General features: G+C 46.0%; 1 protein-coding gene across 4 annotated transcripts in view; it reads right to left on the bottom strand.

Moving 5' to 3' along the window:
* LOC137359608 (cysteine-rich protein 3-like) overlaps positions 1-18,356 on the bottom strand; it is a 232,609-nt gene that overhangs the window by 33,853 nt on the left and 180,400 nt on the right. For 3 of the 4 annotated variants that reach the window (XM_068025437.1, XM_068025439.1, XM_068025441.1), the window contains 3 exons: positions 7,751-7,845; positions 5,614-5,671; positions 833-915 (listed from right to left, as the gene is read on the bottom strand). In XM_068025437.1, coding sequence (XP_067881538.1) covers positions 872-915; positions 5,614-5,671; positions 7,751-7,845 — 197 coding nt within the window. In that variant the 3' untranslated portion in view covers positions 833-871. Of the gene's footprint in view, positions 1-832; positions 916-5,613; positions 5,672-7,750; positions 7,846-18,356 lie in introns of those variants that run through there. The other variant, XM_068025438.1, reaches the window with a different exon arrangement.

An 18,356-nucleotide genomic window follows, 5' to 3' on the forward strand; every position in this document is an offset into this window, starting at 1 on the left:
TAGGGGAGAGAGGTGAAGGGATTAGGGAGATGGGGTGAAGGAATGAAGGAGAGGTGAAATGGAATGGGTGAGCTTTGAGGGGTTTGGGGAGGGGGGTGAGGAAATAGAGAGAGGGATAAGCGATGAGGATTCTAAAGGGGCGAGAGTAGAAGAAGCAGGTTGGCACAGTGCTGGGGCATAGATAGGGTAGATAGGAAGAAACTTTTTCCCTTAGCAGAGGTGTCAATAACCAAGGGGCATAGATTTAAGGTAAGGGGCAGGAGGTTTAGAGGGGATTTGAGGAAACATTTTTTCACCCAGAGAGTGGTTGAAATCTGGAACGCACTGCCTGAAGTGGTGGTAGAGGCAGGCATCCTCACAACATTTAAGAAGTATTTAGATGACCACTTGAAATGGCATTGCATACATGGCTATGGGCCAAGTGCTGGAAAATGGGATTAGAATAGATAGGTGTTTGATGGTCGGCACAGACACAATGGGCCGAACGGCCTGTTTCTGTGCTGTATAACTCTATGACTCTATGATTTTAAGAGAGAAGGTGATATTTTAAGATTGACCAATCGTGGGTCTGACGAATGGTTATACAAGTCTGAGCAAGTGTACAAAATCTCAAGCAGTCACAATCAGGTGAGTGTGGTGGTGGGCAAGGGTATTATCCTGTGCCCTGGTTAGAAGCATCACTACAGGATACCCTTGCTGCAAAAATATTGTGCCAAAGTTTACCCAAATGTCCATTCCCAATTAACCTTCAATTTATAAGGCAGTTCCACATTCACTGAGCACACTCAGACTGTGTAACTTCCAGAGATGCTGAAAGCAAGAGTGTTCTTACCTGAGAGGACGGGGTCCGACACGTGATGGGGACCAGGGTCTAGTCATCATAAATGTAGCAGCCAACAACACCAATGTTCACACCTGGAAACAAGAGCAAATTGTGTTTCTCAAAACAAAGTTTCAGAGACAGCAAAGGTGGGAGTGGAGGAATGAGAATCACCACTGTAATATGTGTGCATGTATCCTAGGCTTATTGTTCATTGCAGTACTGAGGGAGTACTGCACTGTCAGAGGGTCAGTAATGAGGGAGCGCTGCACTGTCCGAGGGTCTGTACTGAGGAGTGCTGCACTGTCAGAGGGTCAGTAATGAGGGAGCGCTGCACTGTCGGAGGGTCAGTACTGAGGGAGCGCTGCACTGTTGGAGGGTCAGTACTGAGGGAGTGCTGCACTGTCAGAGGGTCAGTACTGAGGGAGTGCTGCACTGTCGGTGGGTCAGTACTGAGGGAGTGCCTCACTGTCGGAGGGTCAGTACTGAGGGAGCGCTGCACTGTCAGAGGGTCAGTAATGAGGGAGCGCTGCACTGTCAGAGGGTCAGTAATGAGGGAGCGCTGCACTGTTGGAGGGTCAGTAATGAGGGAGCACTGCACTGTCAGAGGGTCAGTACTGAGGGAGTGCTGCACTGTCGGTGGGTCAGGTCTGAGGGAGTGCTGCACTGTCGGTGGGTCAGTACTGAGGGAGTGCTGCACTGTCGGTGGGTCAGTACTGAGGGAGCGCTGCACTGTTGGAGGGTCAGTAATGAGGGAGCACTGCACTGTCAGAGGGTCAGTACTGAGGGAGAGCTGCACTGTCAGAGGGTCAGTACTGAGGGAGTGCTGCACTGTCGGTGGGTCAGTACTGAGGGAGTGCTGCACTGTCGGTGGGTCAGTACTGAGGGAGTGCCTCACTGTTGGAGGGTCAGTAATGAGGGAGCGCTGCACTGTCAGAGGGTCAGTAATGAGGGAGTGCTGCACTGTCAGAGGGTCAGTAATGAGGGAGTGCTGCACTGTCAGAGGGTCAGTACTGAGGGAGTGCTGCACTGTCAGAGGGTCAGTAATGAGGGAGTGCTGCACTGTCAGAGGGTCAGTAATGAGGGAGTGCTGCACTGTCAGAGGGTCAGTACTGAGGGAGTGCTTTACTCTTGGAGGGTCAGTACTGAGGGAGCTCTGCAATGTTGGAGGGGCAGTACTGAGGGAGTGCTGCACTGTCAGATGGTCAGTACTGAGGGAGTGCTGCACAGTCAACGGGGCAGTACTGAGGGAGCGCTACACAGTCGACGGAGCAGTACTGAGGAAGCCCTGCATTGTCGACAGGGCATCACTGAGGGAAAACTGCACCATTGGAGGGTCAGTACTGAGGGGATGCTGCACCATTGGAGTGTCAGCACTGTGGTGATGCTGCACTGTTGGAGGAGCAGCAGTAAAGAAGCACAGCACTGTTAAAGTGTCAGGACTGAGGGATTCCTGCATGGTTGTAGGGACAGTTATGAAGGAGCGCTACACAGTCGAAGATGCAATCCCTCAGATAAGATGTTAAAGTAGGGTCCTGTCTGCCTGGTAAGGTGTATGCTGAAGAACCCCATGGCTCTCTTGAGAGGAGCAGGGAGGTCTCCCAATGTCCTGGCCCTAACTCTTTCATTAGCAAATAGCACCAAAAATCATGAACCATTTATTGACCACATTGTGTTTGTGAGATTTTGCAGTGCACATATTCACTGCTACCACGGTTAACTATATAACAGTGACTACACTTCATAACAACATAAAAATAGGAACAGGAGTAGACCATTTGGCATCTCAAGCCTGCTCTGGCATTCAAAACAATATTGACTGATCTTCTACCTCACCTCCACTTTCCTGCCCATTCCTCATATCCCTTGATACCCTGAGAGATCAAATATCTATCGATGGCAGTCTTAAATATACTAAATGATGGACCATCCATAAACCTTTGGGGCCAACAATTCCAAAGATTCACAATCCTCTGAGTGAAGAAATTTTTCTTTACTTCAGCCCTAAATGATCAAGCCCTTCCCTGGAGGCTGTGTTCTTGGGTTCTAGATTCCCCAGCCAGGGAAGCAACCTCTCAGTGTCTACCCTGTCAAGTCTATGCAGAATATTTTATGTTTTAGGAACAATGCATTGTGTATAATGCCCTTGGTAACATTGTCAGACACAGCTTTTCTTTTATTCCATCCTGCTGTCCCATCACAGACGCCATACTATGCTTCCTATATTCAGGTGACCAGACTGCGCAGGACAGAAAAGGACAATCGTCTTTTCACAGACTCAAATAATCAGGAGCGAGTCTGTGGAAAAAGGAAGAGCATGGCATAAAGGAACCAACGGCCTGACTGCATATCAAACATTACAGAGTCTGTACCAGTAGGAAGCGAGAGGAATGGAATACAAGGTCCTAGTGTTCGACTGCGCACCTTCACCACACTGTCAGCTGTGAACGATTGTTGTGAGATGGATGGGTTGAAGGTCCTACTCTCTGGATGCAGTGAGATGGTTGGATTGAAGGTCCTACTGTCTGAATGGAGTGAGATGGATGGGTTGAAGGTCCTACTCACTGAATAGAATAAGATGGAAGGGTTGAAGGTCCTACTCACTGAATAGAATAAGATGGAAGGGTTGAAGGTCCTACTGTCTGAATAGAGTAAGATGGATGGGTTGAAGGTCCTACTGTCTGAATGGAGTGAGATGGATGGGTTGAAGGTCCTACTCACTGAATAGAATAAGATGGAAGGGTTGAAGGTCCTACTCACTGAATAGAATAAGATGGAAGGGTTGAAGGTCCTACTGTCTGAATAGAGTAAGATGGATGGGTTGAAGGTCCTAATCTCTGGGTGCAGTGAGATGGTTGGATTGAAGGTCCTACTCTCTGGGTGCAGTGAGATGGATGGGTTGAAGGCCCTACTCACTGAATAGAATAAGATGGATGGGTTGAAGGTCCTACTGTCTGAATGGAGTGAGATGGATGGGTTGAAGGCCCTACTCACTGAATAGAATAAGATGGATGGGTTGAAGGTCCTACTGTCTGAATGGAGTGAGATGGATGGGTTGAAGGTCCTACTCACTGAATAGAATAAGATGGATGGGTTGAAGGTCCTACTGTCTGAATAGAGTAAGATGGATGGGTTGAAGGTCCTACTCACTGAATAGAATAAGATGGATGGGTTGAAGGTCCTACTGTCTGAATAGAGTAAGATGGATGGGTTGAAGGTCCTACTCACTGAATAGAATAAGATGGATGGGTTGAAGGTCCTACTGTCTGAATAGAATAAGATGGATGGGTTGAAGGTCCTACTGTCTGAATAGAGTAAGATGGATGGGTTGAAGGTCCTACTCACTGAATAGAATAAGATGGATGGGTTGAAGGTCCTACTGTCTGAATAGAGTGAGATGGATGGGTTGAAGGCCCTACTGTCTGAATAGAGCAAGATGGATGGGTTGAAGGTCCTACTGTCTGAATAGAGTGAGATGGATCTGTTGAAGCTCCAACTCTTTGTGTGCAGTGAGATGGATGGGTTGAAGGTCCTACTGTCTGAATAGAATAAGATGGTTGGATTGAAGGTCCTACTGTCTGAATAGAGTAAGATGGATGGGTTGAAGGTCCTACTGTCTGAATAGAATAAGATGGTTGGATTGAAGGTCCTACTGTCTGAATAGAGTAAGATGGATGGGTTGAAGGTCCTACTGTCTGAATAGAGTAAGATGGATGGGTTGAAGGTCCTACTGTCTGAATAGAATAAGATGGTTGGATTGAAGGTCCTACTGTCTGAATAGAGTAAGATGGATGGGTTGAAGGTCCTACTGTCTGAATAGAGTAAGATGGATGGGTTGAAGGTCCTACTGTCTGAATAGAGTAAGATGGATGGGTTGAAGGTCCTACTGTCTGAATAGAGTAAGATGGATGGGTTGAAGGTCCTACTGTCTGAATAGAGTAAGATGGATGGGTTGTAGGTCCTACTGTCTGAATAGAATAAGATGGATGGGTTGAAGGTCCCACTCTCATATGCAGTAAGATGGATGGATTGATGGTCCTAATTCCTGGGTGCAGTGAGATGGAGGGGTTGAAGGACCTATTATCTCAATGCAGTGAGATGGATGGGTTGAATGTCCTACTGTCTGAATCCAATGAGATGGATGGGTTGAAAGCCCTACCCTCTTGGTGTAGTGAGATGGATCGGTTGAAGGACCTACTGTCTAAATGCAGCAAGATGGATGGGCTGAACGTCCAACTCGCTGAATAGAGTAAGATGGATGGGCTGAAAGTCCTTCTCTCTCAATGCAATGAGGTGGATGGGTTGAAAGTTCTACTCTTTGTGTGCAGTAAGATGGATGGGCTGAAGGTCCTACTATCTGAATAGAGTAAGATGAATGGGCTGAACGTCCAACTCGCTGAATAGAGTAAGATGGATGGGCTGAAAGTCCTTCTCTCTCACTGCAATGAGGTGGATGGGTTGAAAGTCCTACTCTTTGTGTGCAGTAAGATGGATGGGCTGAAGGTCCTACTGTCTGAATGGACTGAGTTGGATCAGTTGAATGTCCTACGCTTTGTGTGCAGTGAGATGGATGGATAAAGGTCCTACTGTCTGGATGCAGTGAGATGGATGGATAAAGGTCCTACTGTCTGGATGCAGTGAGATGGGTGGGTTGAAGGTCCTACTCTCTGGGTGCAGTGAGATGGGTGGGATATATGTACCTACTATTAGCAAGTCCACAACTACAGAGAAGCTCTTGTCAGAAATATACAAAACCATTGTTTCGATTTAATAGAGAGTTGCTTAAGTTTTACCTTTGGGTCCAAACAAAATTCCATAGCAAGGAACATGGCAATAGGGCTTCCCCTCATGCTGTAGGGAATAAAGGAAAGGTTTCACTTTAGAGTTACATGCAGGTGAGAGGCTTCCACCAACAACCTCCAACAATCAGACTGAAACCTTCCCATTGGATAAATATGGCAACAACTTTTTTCACCCCTACTTCACTGCTTCCCCCATGTTCCCACTAATTACTCAGGGTGAGAAGCAGAAAGTTCCATATCATGCACCTTATGCCAGCTGGGACCTGGATAGCATCCACACTTGGCTGACAAACAGCAGGTAACATTCACCCTACCACTTAAGTACCAGAAACAACCAGCTCCAACAAGAGAAACTGACAACCTGCACAACCTACTATCACTACCTCCACAAAACCATCAACTGCCTGAGGTTTCCATGGACCAGCCATTTCAGCACCATGCTTATCAAAGTAGGGCTAGATACTCTCTAATGATTAGCTCACCTCTTATCTCTCTCAAAGCTGCTCCACCACCTATAAGGCACAAGTCAGGAGTGTGCATGAATGAGTGCAGCTTTAACAATGCTCAAGAAGCTCAACACTATCCAGGATAAAGCAGCCACTTGTTTGGATTATGAGCCCAATGGCAAGGGTACCAATCTGATTCACTCTGGCAGCTATAAACATCACTGCAAAGGTCAAATAATGGCCAGAGGTACATAATTAGCAGCAATATTCCATTGCTATATTCTCCTCACAAAAAAAACACACATGCATTTGGTAAAACAATATAATTTGACATCACAAATTTATTTTCCTTACACAGAAAATCTCCAATTTTTTTTAAACTACTTTTGCCAATCTACATAACTCTAACCAGTCTGTCCAATGAAATCTCCATGTGTGTTCCTTTTCCTGCATATAGTTCTGCCCCACTGCTTTTATGAAAGATCATTATCACCAAGTGAGGCCCTCTCTTTTCTGTAAAGCATCCACTAGAATAAGACTAAGGAGTTCTGGGCAGCATTTTTTTTATTATAGGAAATTAATTCTAGTCTCCTAAAAAAATATTCCCTTCAACCCCATTCTTTAAATATAAAAATCCCTCTATCTGCCTCCCATGGTAATGGCACAGCTGGTGACACCACTCTGGATCAGCCAAAGGCATTCTATAGAGCAGGAGGTGCTTACTGCTGAATTGTTCCTCCCACTCTGAGCAGGTAACTTGCATTAAACCAGAACCCCTCTGCAAGAGGACAGATGGGTTTGAATGTCATACAGGGCTAAGAATCAAAGTCTCAACCTCTAAGATTTATTGAAGGCTGAGCTAGATAGATTTTTGATAGACAAGGGAATCAAGGGTTATGGGGGGCAGACAGGAAAGTGGAGTTGAGACCACAACCAGATCAGCCATGATCTTATCGAATGGCGGAGCAGGCTCGAAGGGCCGAATGACCGATTCCTGCTCCTAAGTCCTATGTTCCAATCCCTCCAACATCAACGCCCTGTGTCGGCAGTGTGAACCGTCTACAAGATGCACTGCAGCACCTTCCTACCCTGCAAACTCCACAACTGTGAAAGACAAGGGCAGCAACTGCATGGGAACACCATCATCAGCAAGTTCCCCTCCAAGTCACACATTACCCCAGCTTGGAAATATATCGCTGGTCCCTCATCAACACTGGAGCAAAATCCTGGAACTCCTGACCTAATAGCATGTACCTTAGCCACACTAACTACAGCGGTTCTAGAAAGCAGTTCACCACCAGAGTCCAAGTCCTGAGAACAAATTTTTAAAATCTCTGGATTTTACCAAAGGTAGAATCGCAGGTGCAAACCTGCAGCTTTTGCTACAAGGTGGCCTGTCAAACACCCTCATTACATTCCTCTGATAGCTGATCACACTGCATTAAGGGACAGGTGTCAATCCTGGTTCAAGTGGGTTGATAGAGAAAACTGTTCGCAAGCCACTCTAGGATTTCAAGCCTTAGCTTTTCTCAATAGTCCATCTGGATCTGTTGAGTGTTAAGAGTGTATCAGACCTCAGGCCTCTGCTCAAAGCAGGCACGAGCACACTGTGCCACCTCACTACCACCACCCCCGCCCACGCCCCACAACCAACAAAAAGAAAAGGAGCTGAGTTGACATACCTGGGCGTGGCCACCAGGGGTCAGTGTCTTTTGGCATCGCTCACACCGCAGGCAGGGGCGGTGCCAGTTCCTCCCAAGGGATGTCACCTTCTCCGCTGTCAAGAGAGAAAGTAACAATAAATTCACACCCGCTGCTGAGAGGGAGGGTGGGAAACACGGAAAGGGCTTTTTACTAAAATAAAAGCAAAATACTGCGGATGCTGGAAGTCTGAAACACAAACAAGAAATGCTGGAAATACTCAACAGGTCGGGCAATGTCTGTGGACAGAGAAGCAGAGTTAACGTGTCAGGTCAGTGACCCTTCATCAGAACATCAGAAAGGGCTCGTTACATCACTCATCATTTATCTAATTGCAGAGCGCTGTTATGGGCTTTCCAGGCAGGTTCTTTAGGTGCATGCTGTTAATTCTTCCCTTTCTGAAGGCAGCCATCACTGCCACGAGTGTCTGACGAACCTCCTGCAACTCACACCTTTGAGGTGAAGCGTCATTCATCCAAACCAGAGAATAGTGAATCTCTGGAACAGGCCTGCGGCTTGTGCGGATACCAATTTGCTGAATTCTTTTCAAGCATGAACTGGATCTGTTCCTTGCTAGGACGGTGATGGTCTCATAATAAAGGTAGGTTCTGCGTTAAATGGCAGGCATCAGAGCGGTGTGCTGAACAAGTTTCAATCTCCTAAGGTGGTCGGAGAGGGATTTTGCAGATATTTTCCCCCTTAATTAGCCTGGGGCTTTTATTTGGGTTTATTTCTCTCCCAAGTGATTACATGGATTTGGATGGGGTGGAGAGTTTATCTGTTGTGATAAACAAAGCAATACAGTTGTGTGGGACAGCTTGGATAGTCCAGATGGTCTTTTGCTGTCCGTCTTCATATATGTGTATATTTCACTGCAGTTCTACCCACTCTCCACTGAGAGGCTAATGCAGATCTGAGACGAGTACATCTCTTGGATACTGTTACACCACTATTATTGCTCATTTTTAGAAAAAGATTTCCTCCTTTCTTCTCCTGAAGATATAGACCCTTGCTAGTACTGACAGAAAGAGCAAGCCTGAAGCAAAACAGTGCCTGTGATCAACAGGTAAAGGTGGAGAGTCAGCAGGAGTCAGAGAGAGCATGTCTGAGGGAAAACAATGCCCGAGACCAACAGGTAAAAGCAGCAGTAGGGTGTCAGCAGGAGTCAGAGAGAATGAGTCTGAGGGAAAACAGTGCCTGAGACCAACAGGTAAAAGTGGAGAGTAAAAAGGAGTCAGAGAGAGCGAGTCTGAGGGAGAACAGTGAAAGACCAACGGAGTCAGAGAGAGCAAGTCTAAGGGAAAACAGTGCCTGAGACCAACAGGTAAAAGCAGTGTTATGATCCTGCAGTTTATTTTTCTCGGAAAGAATGCGGTATGCCTTTAAGGCTGCAGAAAGAGCAGCCTTAAGGCAGCAAGCTCTAAAAACTGAGTCAAAGAATGCATTCTCATTGCCTTGGATACAGCTGCTCAGACAGAACATCAAGAGATACATTTGTTACAATTTATTTTGAATTGGCTTATAGTGCAAACAGCCTGTTCTAACAGTAGACACAAACAGACAGCTGTGTGTTAGCACCTGAAAGGAGTGCTCTCAGACCATTTCAACTGAAGGAAGAGAATTTAGTCTGTTTATTTATTATTCTCTCTCAAAAATTCCAGAAAGCCAAGCCAAAACAGAGATCTCTGATAATTTAAACTGAAGGAAGGGAAGTTAGACTATGACAATCTTTTATGCCTCAAAAATTCTAAAGCCAGATTGATTCTATTGAAAGTGGTTGCGAGTTGTTGATCTACTGTGGTCATCGCTGGAGAAGGAAAGCATCACTTACTGCTGGAATTAGACTACGGACTGTTCTACTGTTGAAGAACTTTTTTTCTCCCCATTGGACAGCTGTGAGGACTTCAAGCAACTTTGGACTTTTCAACCTCCAGTAGGAGCATAAATTTGCAATTTTTCTATTTTAAATGTTGTTTATATCTTCATAGTGTTTAAGAACTGTGCGATTTCATGGATGGAGAGGGAAGGGGGAAGGGCGTGCGAGGAGGGAGGGGGTGCGAAGGGGGAGGGGGTGGGGGAAGGGGGTTGTTGCAGAGTTTTTGGGAAAGCAGAATGTTTCCCTGAGTGACTTGATAACTTTAACTAAGAACAAATTAAAAGAATTGGCAGCGAAATTGGGGTTGGAATTGAAATCAGGTGCCAAAAAAGCAGAGCTAATTGACATAATAGCCGAACACCTGGAATTAGTAGAAGAAGATGACGATGATGATACAGATGAAAGGCAATGCAAGGAACAAGAAAGGGAATACAAGAGGTAGTAAGTTCAAGAGCAATGCAGGGCATTGGTTAGGATTCAGTTAGAGAAGAAAAAACTTGCATTGAAAAAGAAAAAGCAATAGCATTAAGAAACTTGAATTGGAAAAAGAGGAAAGGGAGAAAGAGAGAACATTTCGGAGAGAAAGTGAAAGAGAAGACAGGGAATTTAAGTTAGAAGAGATGGAACTAAGACAAAAGGGTTGCCTTGAATCCAGGGAAAATCGGATCAGGAAGAATCTGAGTTTAGATCAGGATCCAGCGAGAAGTTGTTTAAATTTATACAGGCTCTTCCTAAGTTCGAGGAAAGCGATGTAGAGGCATTTTTCATATCTTTTGAAAAAATAGCCAAACAGATGAAATGGCTGAAAGAAAGCTGGACATTGCTCATGCAGGGCTGGCTGGTAGGCAGAGCTCATGAAGCTTATGCCATGCTTTCTGAAGAGGCTCCGCAGATTATGAGATGGCAAAAAAGGCTATTCTCGCTGCACAAGAGTTAGTCCCTGAAGCTTACTGTCAGAAGTTTAGGAACAAACAGAGATTGGCTGGGCAGACATATTTAGAATCTGAGAGGGTCAAGGAAATGAATTTTGACCATTGGATATGGGCATTAAAGATAGAAACCACATATGAGAACCTTCGAGAACTGATTCTCTTGGAAAAGTTTAAAACCTCCATTCCTTCAGTAGTGAGAACTCATATAGATAACCTGAAAGTTTTGAAACCGAGATAAGCAGCAGAGATTGCTGATGACATTGAGCTTGTGAATAAGCCAACCTATTTTGTCCGTTTCCCCCAAAAACCTGACAAGGATAGAAAGTGGGAGAGTGAAAGGAAGGCACGTAGCCGGGAACAAGAGGAACAGCTGGGAATGCCCCAGGATCACCTCCTCAGGTCAGAACGGAAGGTGCTCAGGATAGAAGTGAGGTTTGCAAGTCAAAGTGTTATTATTGCAACAAAACGAGTCATCTTCATTCAGAGTGCTGGAATTTATGAGGTAAACCCATAGGACTTGGTTTCTTTTTATTCATTCATGGGATGTGGGCGTCACTGGTCAGATCAGCATTTATTACCCTTCCCGAATTGCCCTTGAGAAGGTGGTGGTGAGCTACTTTCTTAAACCGCTGCAGTCCATGTGGGGTAGATACACCAACAGTGCTGTTAGGAAGGGAGTTCCAGGATTTTGACCCAGCGACAGTGAAGGAACAGCGATATAGTTCCAAGTCAGGTTGGTGTGTGACTTGGAGGGGAACTTGCAGGTGGTGGTGTTCCCATGTATTTGCTGCCCTTGTCCTTCTAGTTGTTGAGGTTGCGGGTTTGGGAGGTGCTGTCTAAGGAGCCTTGGTGCGTTGGTGCAGTGTATCTTGTAGATGGTACACACTGCTGCCACTGTGCGTCGGTGGTGGAGGGAGTGAATGTTTGTGGACGGGGCTAGATAGAATAAATAGGGACGACCTATTTACCTTGGCAGAGGGGTCAGTGACTAAGGGGCATAGATTTAAAGTAATTGGTAGAAGGGTTAGAGGGGAGATGAAGAAACATTTTTTCACCTAGACGGTGATAGGGACCTGGAACTCACAGCCTGAAAGGTAGAGGCAGAAACCCTCACCACATTTAAAAAGTACTTGGAAGTCTACTTGAAGAGCCGTGACCTGCAGGGCAATGGACCTAGTGCAGGAAGGAGAGATTAAGCTGGGTAGCTCTTTGTCGACTGGCTTGGACACGATAGGCCAAACAATCTCTTTCATGTTGTAAATTTTCAATGTTTTCTGTAATATGTTTACCGTAAGTAGTAAAAAGGTGGTAAAAAGGAGTGGGGCTCAAAGAAAACAAACCTATCTTGATCATACTGATCGTTTCGGTGTGATTGGTATATTCATGTACAGCAAACAAAGGAATATAACATAGTGGCAGCAGTGTGAGTTTGAAGACCGGACCATATTGCAGAATTTCTTTTTAAATTCAAAGCTGAGAGAACACGACATAGTTGCAATGGTGTGAGTTTGAAGACTGGACCACGTTGCAGAAGTTTTAAAAAAAAAGCTCAAAGCAAAGACAATAGAAAATCGATGTTGTGGTGCTCTACCTGGGCATAAGATAGTTGACAGCAGCGAGACGAGAGAAAGAGAGGAAAGGGCTATTGAAGAAATCTGGGACCACACAGGAAGTTTTCAGCAACGGCAGTGACAGTCAAGGTGTCTGTGAAACATTCAAGCTACACAGTGAGTACCTGAGTTAAAATTGCTGATCCTGGGAGGCACTAGATGAGGCAGGTCAATCCAGGGTCACTCTGTCCAGGTCTGCCATAACTGCACCTCAATGTTCTTGTGCCAATACAAGGGATGGGTGATCCTCTGTACACTGTTAATCTGGCTGTTGTAGATTGCACCATTGACTCCCAACAGTCGAGGTACATGTCCTTTAAAATTCTAACTGGCAACATGCTTGCACTTGCCCCAGTGTCAATAGTCATGGAGCTATACAGCACAGAAACAGGCCCTTCGGCCCATTGTGTCTGTGCCGGCCACCAAGCACCTATCTATTCTAATCCCATTTTCCAGCACTTGGCCCGTAGCCTTTTGTGCTGTGGCGTTTCAAGTGCTCATCTAAATATTTCTTAAATCCCTTCAGGCAACCAATCTTGGTTATGGGTACGTTATGACCCACCTCGAGGTATAAACAAAGCTGTGACAGCCATTACCGTCTCCAACCCGGCTGCTTCGCAGGCAGGGTCTAACACAAGCATGGGAAATGAGAAACAGTACCACACGGTATTGTAATCTCCAGGAGAGCTGAGAAACACAGTCAAGGAAATAGCACCATAGGATAGGCAAGATTGATACTGCAAGCTGAAAAATCTTTTTTCTTAAAGTGAAAGGGTCGAATTCCTTTAAGGTCGTTGAGTCTGTGACAGTCACAGAAAAACAGAAGCATGACCACCAAGCTCCCCGGCATGGACTGGAAGGCTGCTGACATCATGTCAGAATTTAAGCTTTTCCGACAGTTAATGGAACTATGGTTTTTAGACGTAGCCATCACAGATCCTGAAAAACAGGCAGCTAAGATTAAGCTTTCCGTTGGAAAGGAGGGGCTCCGCAGAATCAGCACATCGGGGCTATCCGAGGAGAATCAGAAGGATCTTGCCTAACTTTGGAGCACACTGGAAAACCAGCTTTGTGTGAAGATCCAAAAATCATGTGGGAAATCCAGTCTCCTGCACCCACGTGAAGCTGCCCTGCATTCTAAGACCTTTGCAAGGCATGCAGTATAAGAGGACACACCAGTGCAGTACGTTGGGTTCCGATAGTACAACCAGACAAGAAGAAGCTTATGCAGACAACCAGCAAGAAGTTTGTGCAGCTTACTGCGCCAGAACACAGCAGAGGCGTAAGCACATACATAAAGTCAGCAGTAAGACAGGAAAATCTTCCAATTGGAAATGAACAAGCTTTCCACATCACGAGTGTGACACAACATGTTGGTGCCGTGATGCAATCTGAAGCATTGCTACGTTTAGCATAATATGTCCAAAAAAAGCAGCAAACACAAGCTCACCACCAAGATTGACACTGGAGCGGGTGCAACATAATGCCAGTTAGAATCTTAAAGGACATGTACCTTGACTGTTGAGAGTCAATGGTGCAACCTACAACAGCCAGATTAACAGTGTACAGCGGATCACCCATCCCTTGTATTGGCACACTCAGCAGATCTGAGTGGTCACCGCAGGTTTTCGACATGGTGGACACGTGTGGACCAGTGGTAGCAGGGTTATCAATGTGCAGGGAACTGAACATTGTAACCATTCACGGGATCTCCAATGCATCAACAACAACAGAAGGTGCCAGGAACAAACATATCGGGTCAGTCCCTGTTTTGCAGCTGATATACCAGGACAGATTCAATGTCGTAGGGGGTTCCAGTGGTCATGCCATGTTACACCTGAGAGCAACACCCCAAATGAGAACCACACTGCCTAGCCATCATTTGTCCAAGTTTTCAGAAGTGCAAGGGAACCTTTGTGGAAAACAGGAGAGGACGATGACTATGTATGACTGAAATGCGGGTGTAGAGCTACCTAGACTATGCGTGGGACAAAAGGTTCGGGTGATACATCCAACTGAAGGAACCTGGTCTCCCACAGAGGTTTCGAAGGTATGCAATGAGCCTAGGTCCTATGAGGGCATGACACCAAATGAAGCAATGTTAAAGAGAAATCAAAGCCAGCTGAGAGAGAGTTAGGAGTCTGGAAAGAGATATAGATAGGTTAAGTGAGTGGGCAAAAATTTGGCAAATGGAGTATAATGTGAGAAATACAAACTTATCCACTTTGGCATGAAGAATAGAAAAGAAGTATATTATTTAAATGGAGAGAGACTGCAGAACTGAGGTACAGAGGCATCTGGGGGTCCTGGTAGATGTGGTGTATATGGACTTCCAAAAGGCATTTGATAAGGTGCCACATAACAGGCTTGTCAGCAAGGTTAGAGCCCATGGAATAAATGGGACAGGAGCAGCATGGATTCAAATTGGCTGAGTGACGGGAAACAGAGAGTAGTTGTGAACGGTTGTTTTTCGGACTGGAAGAAGGTATATAGTGGGGTTCCCCAGGGGTCGGTGTTGGGAAGTCTGCTTTTCTTGATTCCCATTGGCAGAAGGATCGAGAACCAGAGGACTAAAAGCAAAATACTGCGGATGCTGGAAATCTGAAACAAAAACAAGAAATGCTGGATTCACTCAGCAGGTCTGGCAGCATCTGTGGAAAGAGAAGCAGAGTTAACATTTCGGGTCAGTGACCCTTCTTCGGAACTGACAAATATGAGAAAAGTCACAGATTATAAACAAGTGAGGTGGGGGTTGGGCAAGAGATAACAAAGGAGAAGGTGCAGATTGGACCAGGCCACATAGCTGACCAAAAGGTCACGGAGCAAAGGCAAACAATATGTTAATGGTGTGTTGAAAGACAAAGCATTAGTACAGATTAGGTGTGAATATACTGAATATTGAACAGCAGCAAGTGCAAACCTGAAGAAAAACAACCTGAAAAAACAGTGGGTGAGCAAACTGAACAAACTAAGATGAAATGAAATAAATGCAAAAAAAGATTGTAAAAAAATGTAAAAAGGAATGTAAAAAAAAAGAAGGAAGAAAAAATAACTAAAAATTACTAAAAATGAAAGTAAAGTGGGGGGCTGTCTGAAATTATTGAACTCAATGTTCAGTCCGGCAGGCTGTAGTGTGCCTAATCGGTAGATGAGATGCTGTTCCTCAAGCTTGCGTTGATGTTCACTGGAACACTGCAGCAATCCCAGGACAGAGATGTGAGCATGAGAGCAGGGGGGAGTGTTGAAATGGCAAGCAACAGGAAGCTCAGGGTCCTGCTTGCGGACTGAGCGGAGATGTTCCGCAAAGCGGTCACCCAGTCTGCGCTTGGTCTCCCCAATGTAGAGGAGACCACACTGTGAGCAGCGAATACAGTATACTACATTGAAAGAAGTACAAGTAAATCGCTGCTTCACCTGAAAGGAGTGTTTGGGGCCAGGGATAGTGAGGAGAGAGGAGGTAAATGGGCAGGTGTTACACCTCCTGCGATTGCAAGGGAAGGTGCCCTGGGACGGGGACGAGGTGGTGGGGGTAATGGAGGAGTGGACCAGGGTGTCGCGGAGGGAACGATCCCTTCGGAATGCTGACAGGGGAAGGGAGGGGAAGATGCGACTGGTAGTGGCATCACGCTGGAGGTGGCGAAAATGGCGGAGGATGATCCTTTGGATATGGAGGTTGATGGGGTGGAAAGTGAGGACAAGGGGAACCCTGTCACGGTTCTGGGAGGGAGGGGAAGGGGTGAGGGTAGAGGTGCGGGGAATGGGTCGGACACGGTTGAGGGCCCTGTCAACCACAGTGGGGGGAAATCCTCGGTTGAGGAAAAAGGAGGTCATATCAGAAGCACCGTCATGGAAGGTAGCATCATCAGAGCAGATGCGTCGGAGACGGAGAAACTGGGAGAATGGAATGGAGTCCTTACAGGAGGTAGGGTGTGAAGAAGTGTAGTCGAGGTAGCTGTGGGAGTCAGTGGGCTTATAATGGATATTGGTAGACAACCTATCCCCAGAGATGGAGACAGAGAAGTCGAGGAAGGGAAGGGAAGTGTCGGAGATGGACCATGTAAAGGTGAGAGAAGGGTGGAAATTGGAAGCAAAGTTGATAAAGTTTTCTAGTTCGGGGCGGGAGCAGGAAACGGCACCGATACAGTCATCAATGTACCGGAAAAAGAGTTGGGGGAGGGGGCCTGAGTAGGACTGGAACAAAGAATGCTCAACATATCCCACAAAAAGACAGGCATAACTAGGACCCATGCGGGTACCCATAGCGACACCTTTTACTTGAAGGAAATGCATGGAGTTGAAGGAGAAGTTGTTCAATGTGAGAACAAGTTCAGCCAGGCGGAGGAGGGTGTTGGTGGATGGGGACTGGTTGGGCCTCTGTTCCAGGAAGAAGCGGAGAGCCCTCAAACCATCCTGGTGGGGGATGGAGGTGTAGAGCGATTGGACGTCCATAGTGAAGAGGAGGCGGTTGGGACCAGGAAACTGGAAATTGTCAAAATGACGTAGGGCGTCAGTGGGACTCTTCACTCTTCTAAACTCCAGCGAATACAAGCCTCATTGACCCAATCTCTCTTCATATGTCAGTCCTGCCATCCCAGGAATCAGTCTGGTGAACCTTCGCTGCACTCCCTCCATAGCAAGAACATCCTTCCTCAGATAAGGAGATCAAAACTACACACAATACTCCAGATGTGGTCTCACCAAGGCCTTGTATAATTGCAGCAAGACATCCCTGCTCCTGTACTCGAATCCCCTCGCTATGAAGGCCAACATACCATTTGCCTTCTTAACTGCCTGCTGCAACTGCATGATATCAACGGTTTGGTTGAGTGAGCGGAAAAGTGGCAAATGGAATTCAATCCGGAGAAGCGTGAGGTGATTTGGGGAGGGCAAACAAAGCAATGGAATTCACAATAAACAGGAGGATATTGAGAGGAGTAGAAGAAGTGAGAGACCTTGGAGTGCATGTCTACAGGTCCCTGAAGGTGGCAGGACGGGTAGATAGAGTGGTGAAGAAGGCATATGGAATGCTTTCCTTTATTGGCCGAGGTATAGAATACAAAATCAGGGATGTAATGCTGGAACTGTATAAAATGTTGGTTAGGCCACAGCTGGAGTATTGCGTGCAGTTGTGGTCACCACATTACAGGAAGGACATAATTGCTCTGGAGAGAGTACAAAGGAGATTTACAAGAATGTTGCTGGGGCTTGAAAATTGCAGCTATGAGGAAAGATTGGATAGGCTAGGGTTATTTTCCTTAGAACAGAGGAGACTGAAGGGTTACTTAATTGAAGTGTACAAAATTATGAGGGGCCTAGATAGAGTAGACAGGAAGGACCTGTTTCCCCTAGCGGAGAGGTCAATTACAAGGGGGCACAGATTTAAGGTGATTGGTAGAAGGATTAGAGGGGACATGAGGAAAAACTTTTTCACCCAGAGGGTGGTGAGTAGCTGGAATTCACTGCCAGGATCGGTGGTGGAGGCAGAAAACGTCAACTCTTTTAAAAGGTACCTGGACATGCACCTGAAGTGCTGTAACCTGCAAGGCTACGGACGAGGTGTTGGAAGCTGGGATTAGAATGGGTGGCCAGTTTTTTCAGCCGGCACAGACACGATGGGCTGAATGGCCTTCTTCTGTGCCGCATGCAATTCCATGGTTTCTATGGCATGGTTGCTAAATTTTCTGATGACACAAAGATAGATAGGAAAGTAGGTTGTGAAGGGGACATTAGGGGGCTGCAAAGGGATATAGATAGATTAAGTGAGTGGGCAAAGATCTGGCAAATGGAGTATAATGTGGGAAAATGTGAAATTGTCCATTTTGGCAGGAAGAATAAAAAAAGAAGCATATTATCTAAATGGTGAGAGTTTGCAGAGCTCTGATTGCAGAGGGACCAGGGTGTCCTAGTGCATGAATCGCAAAAGGTTAGTATGTAGGTTCAGCACGTAATTCGGAATGCGAATACAATGTTATCGTTTATTGTGGGGGGAATTGAATACAAAAGTAGAGAGGTTATGCTCCAGCTATAAATGGCACTGGTGAGACCACATCTAGAGTACTGTGTACAGGATTGGTCTTGTGATGGGAACCCCAGCTGCCAAGAATGAGGCATATTAATTGTGTCATATGGAACATTAATTTTTAAACTCTTACCCGACTGAAATATGGCT

The sequence above is a fragment of the Heterodontus francisci genome, unplaced genomic scaffold (genome assembly GCF_036365525.1).
Source record: "Heterodontus francisci isolate sHetFra1 unplaced genomic scaffold, sHetFra1.hap1 HAP1_SCAFFOLD_461, whole genome shotgun sequence".
Taxonomy (NCBI): domain Eukaryota; kingdom Metazoa; phylum Chordata; class Chondrichthyes; order Heterodontiformes; family Heterodontidae; genus Heterodontus; species Heterodontus francisci.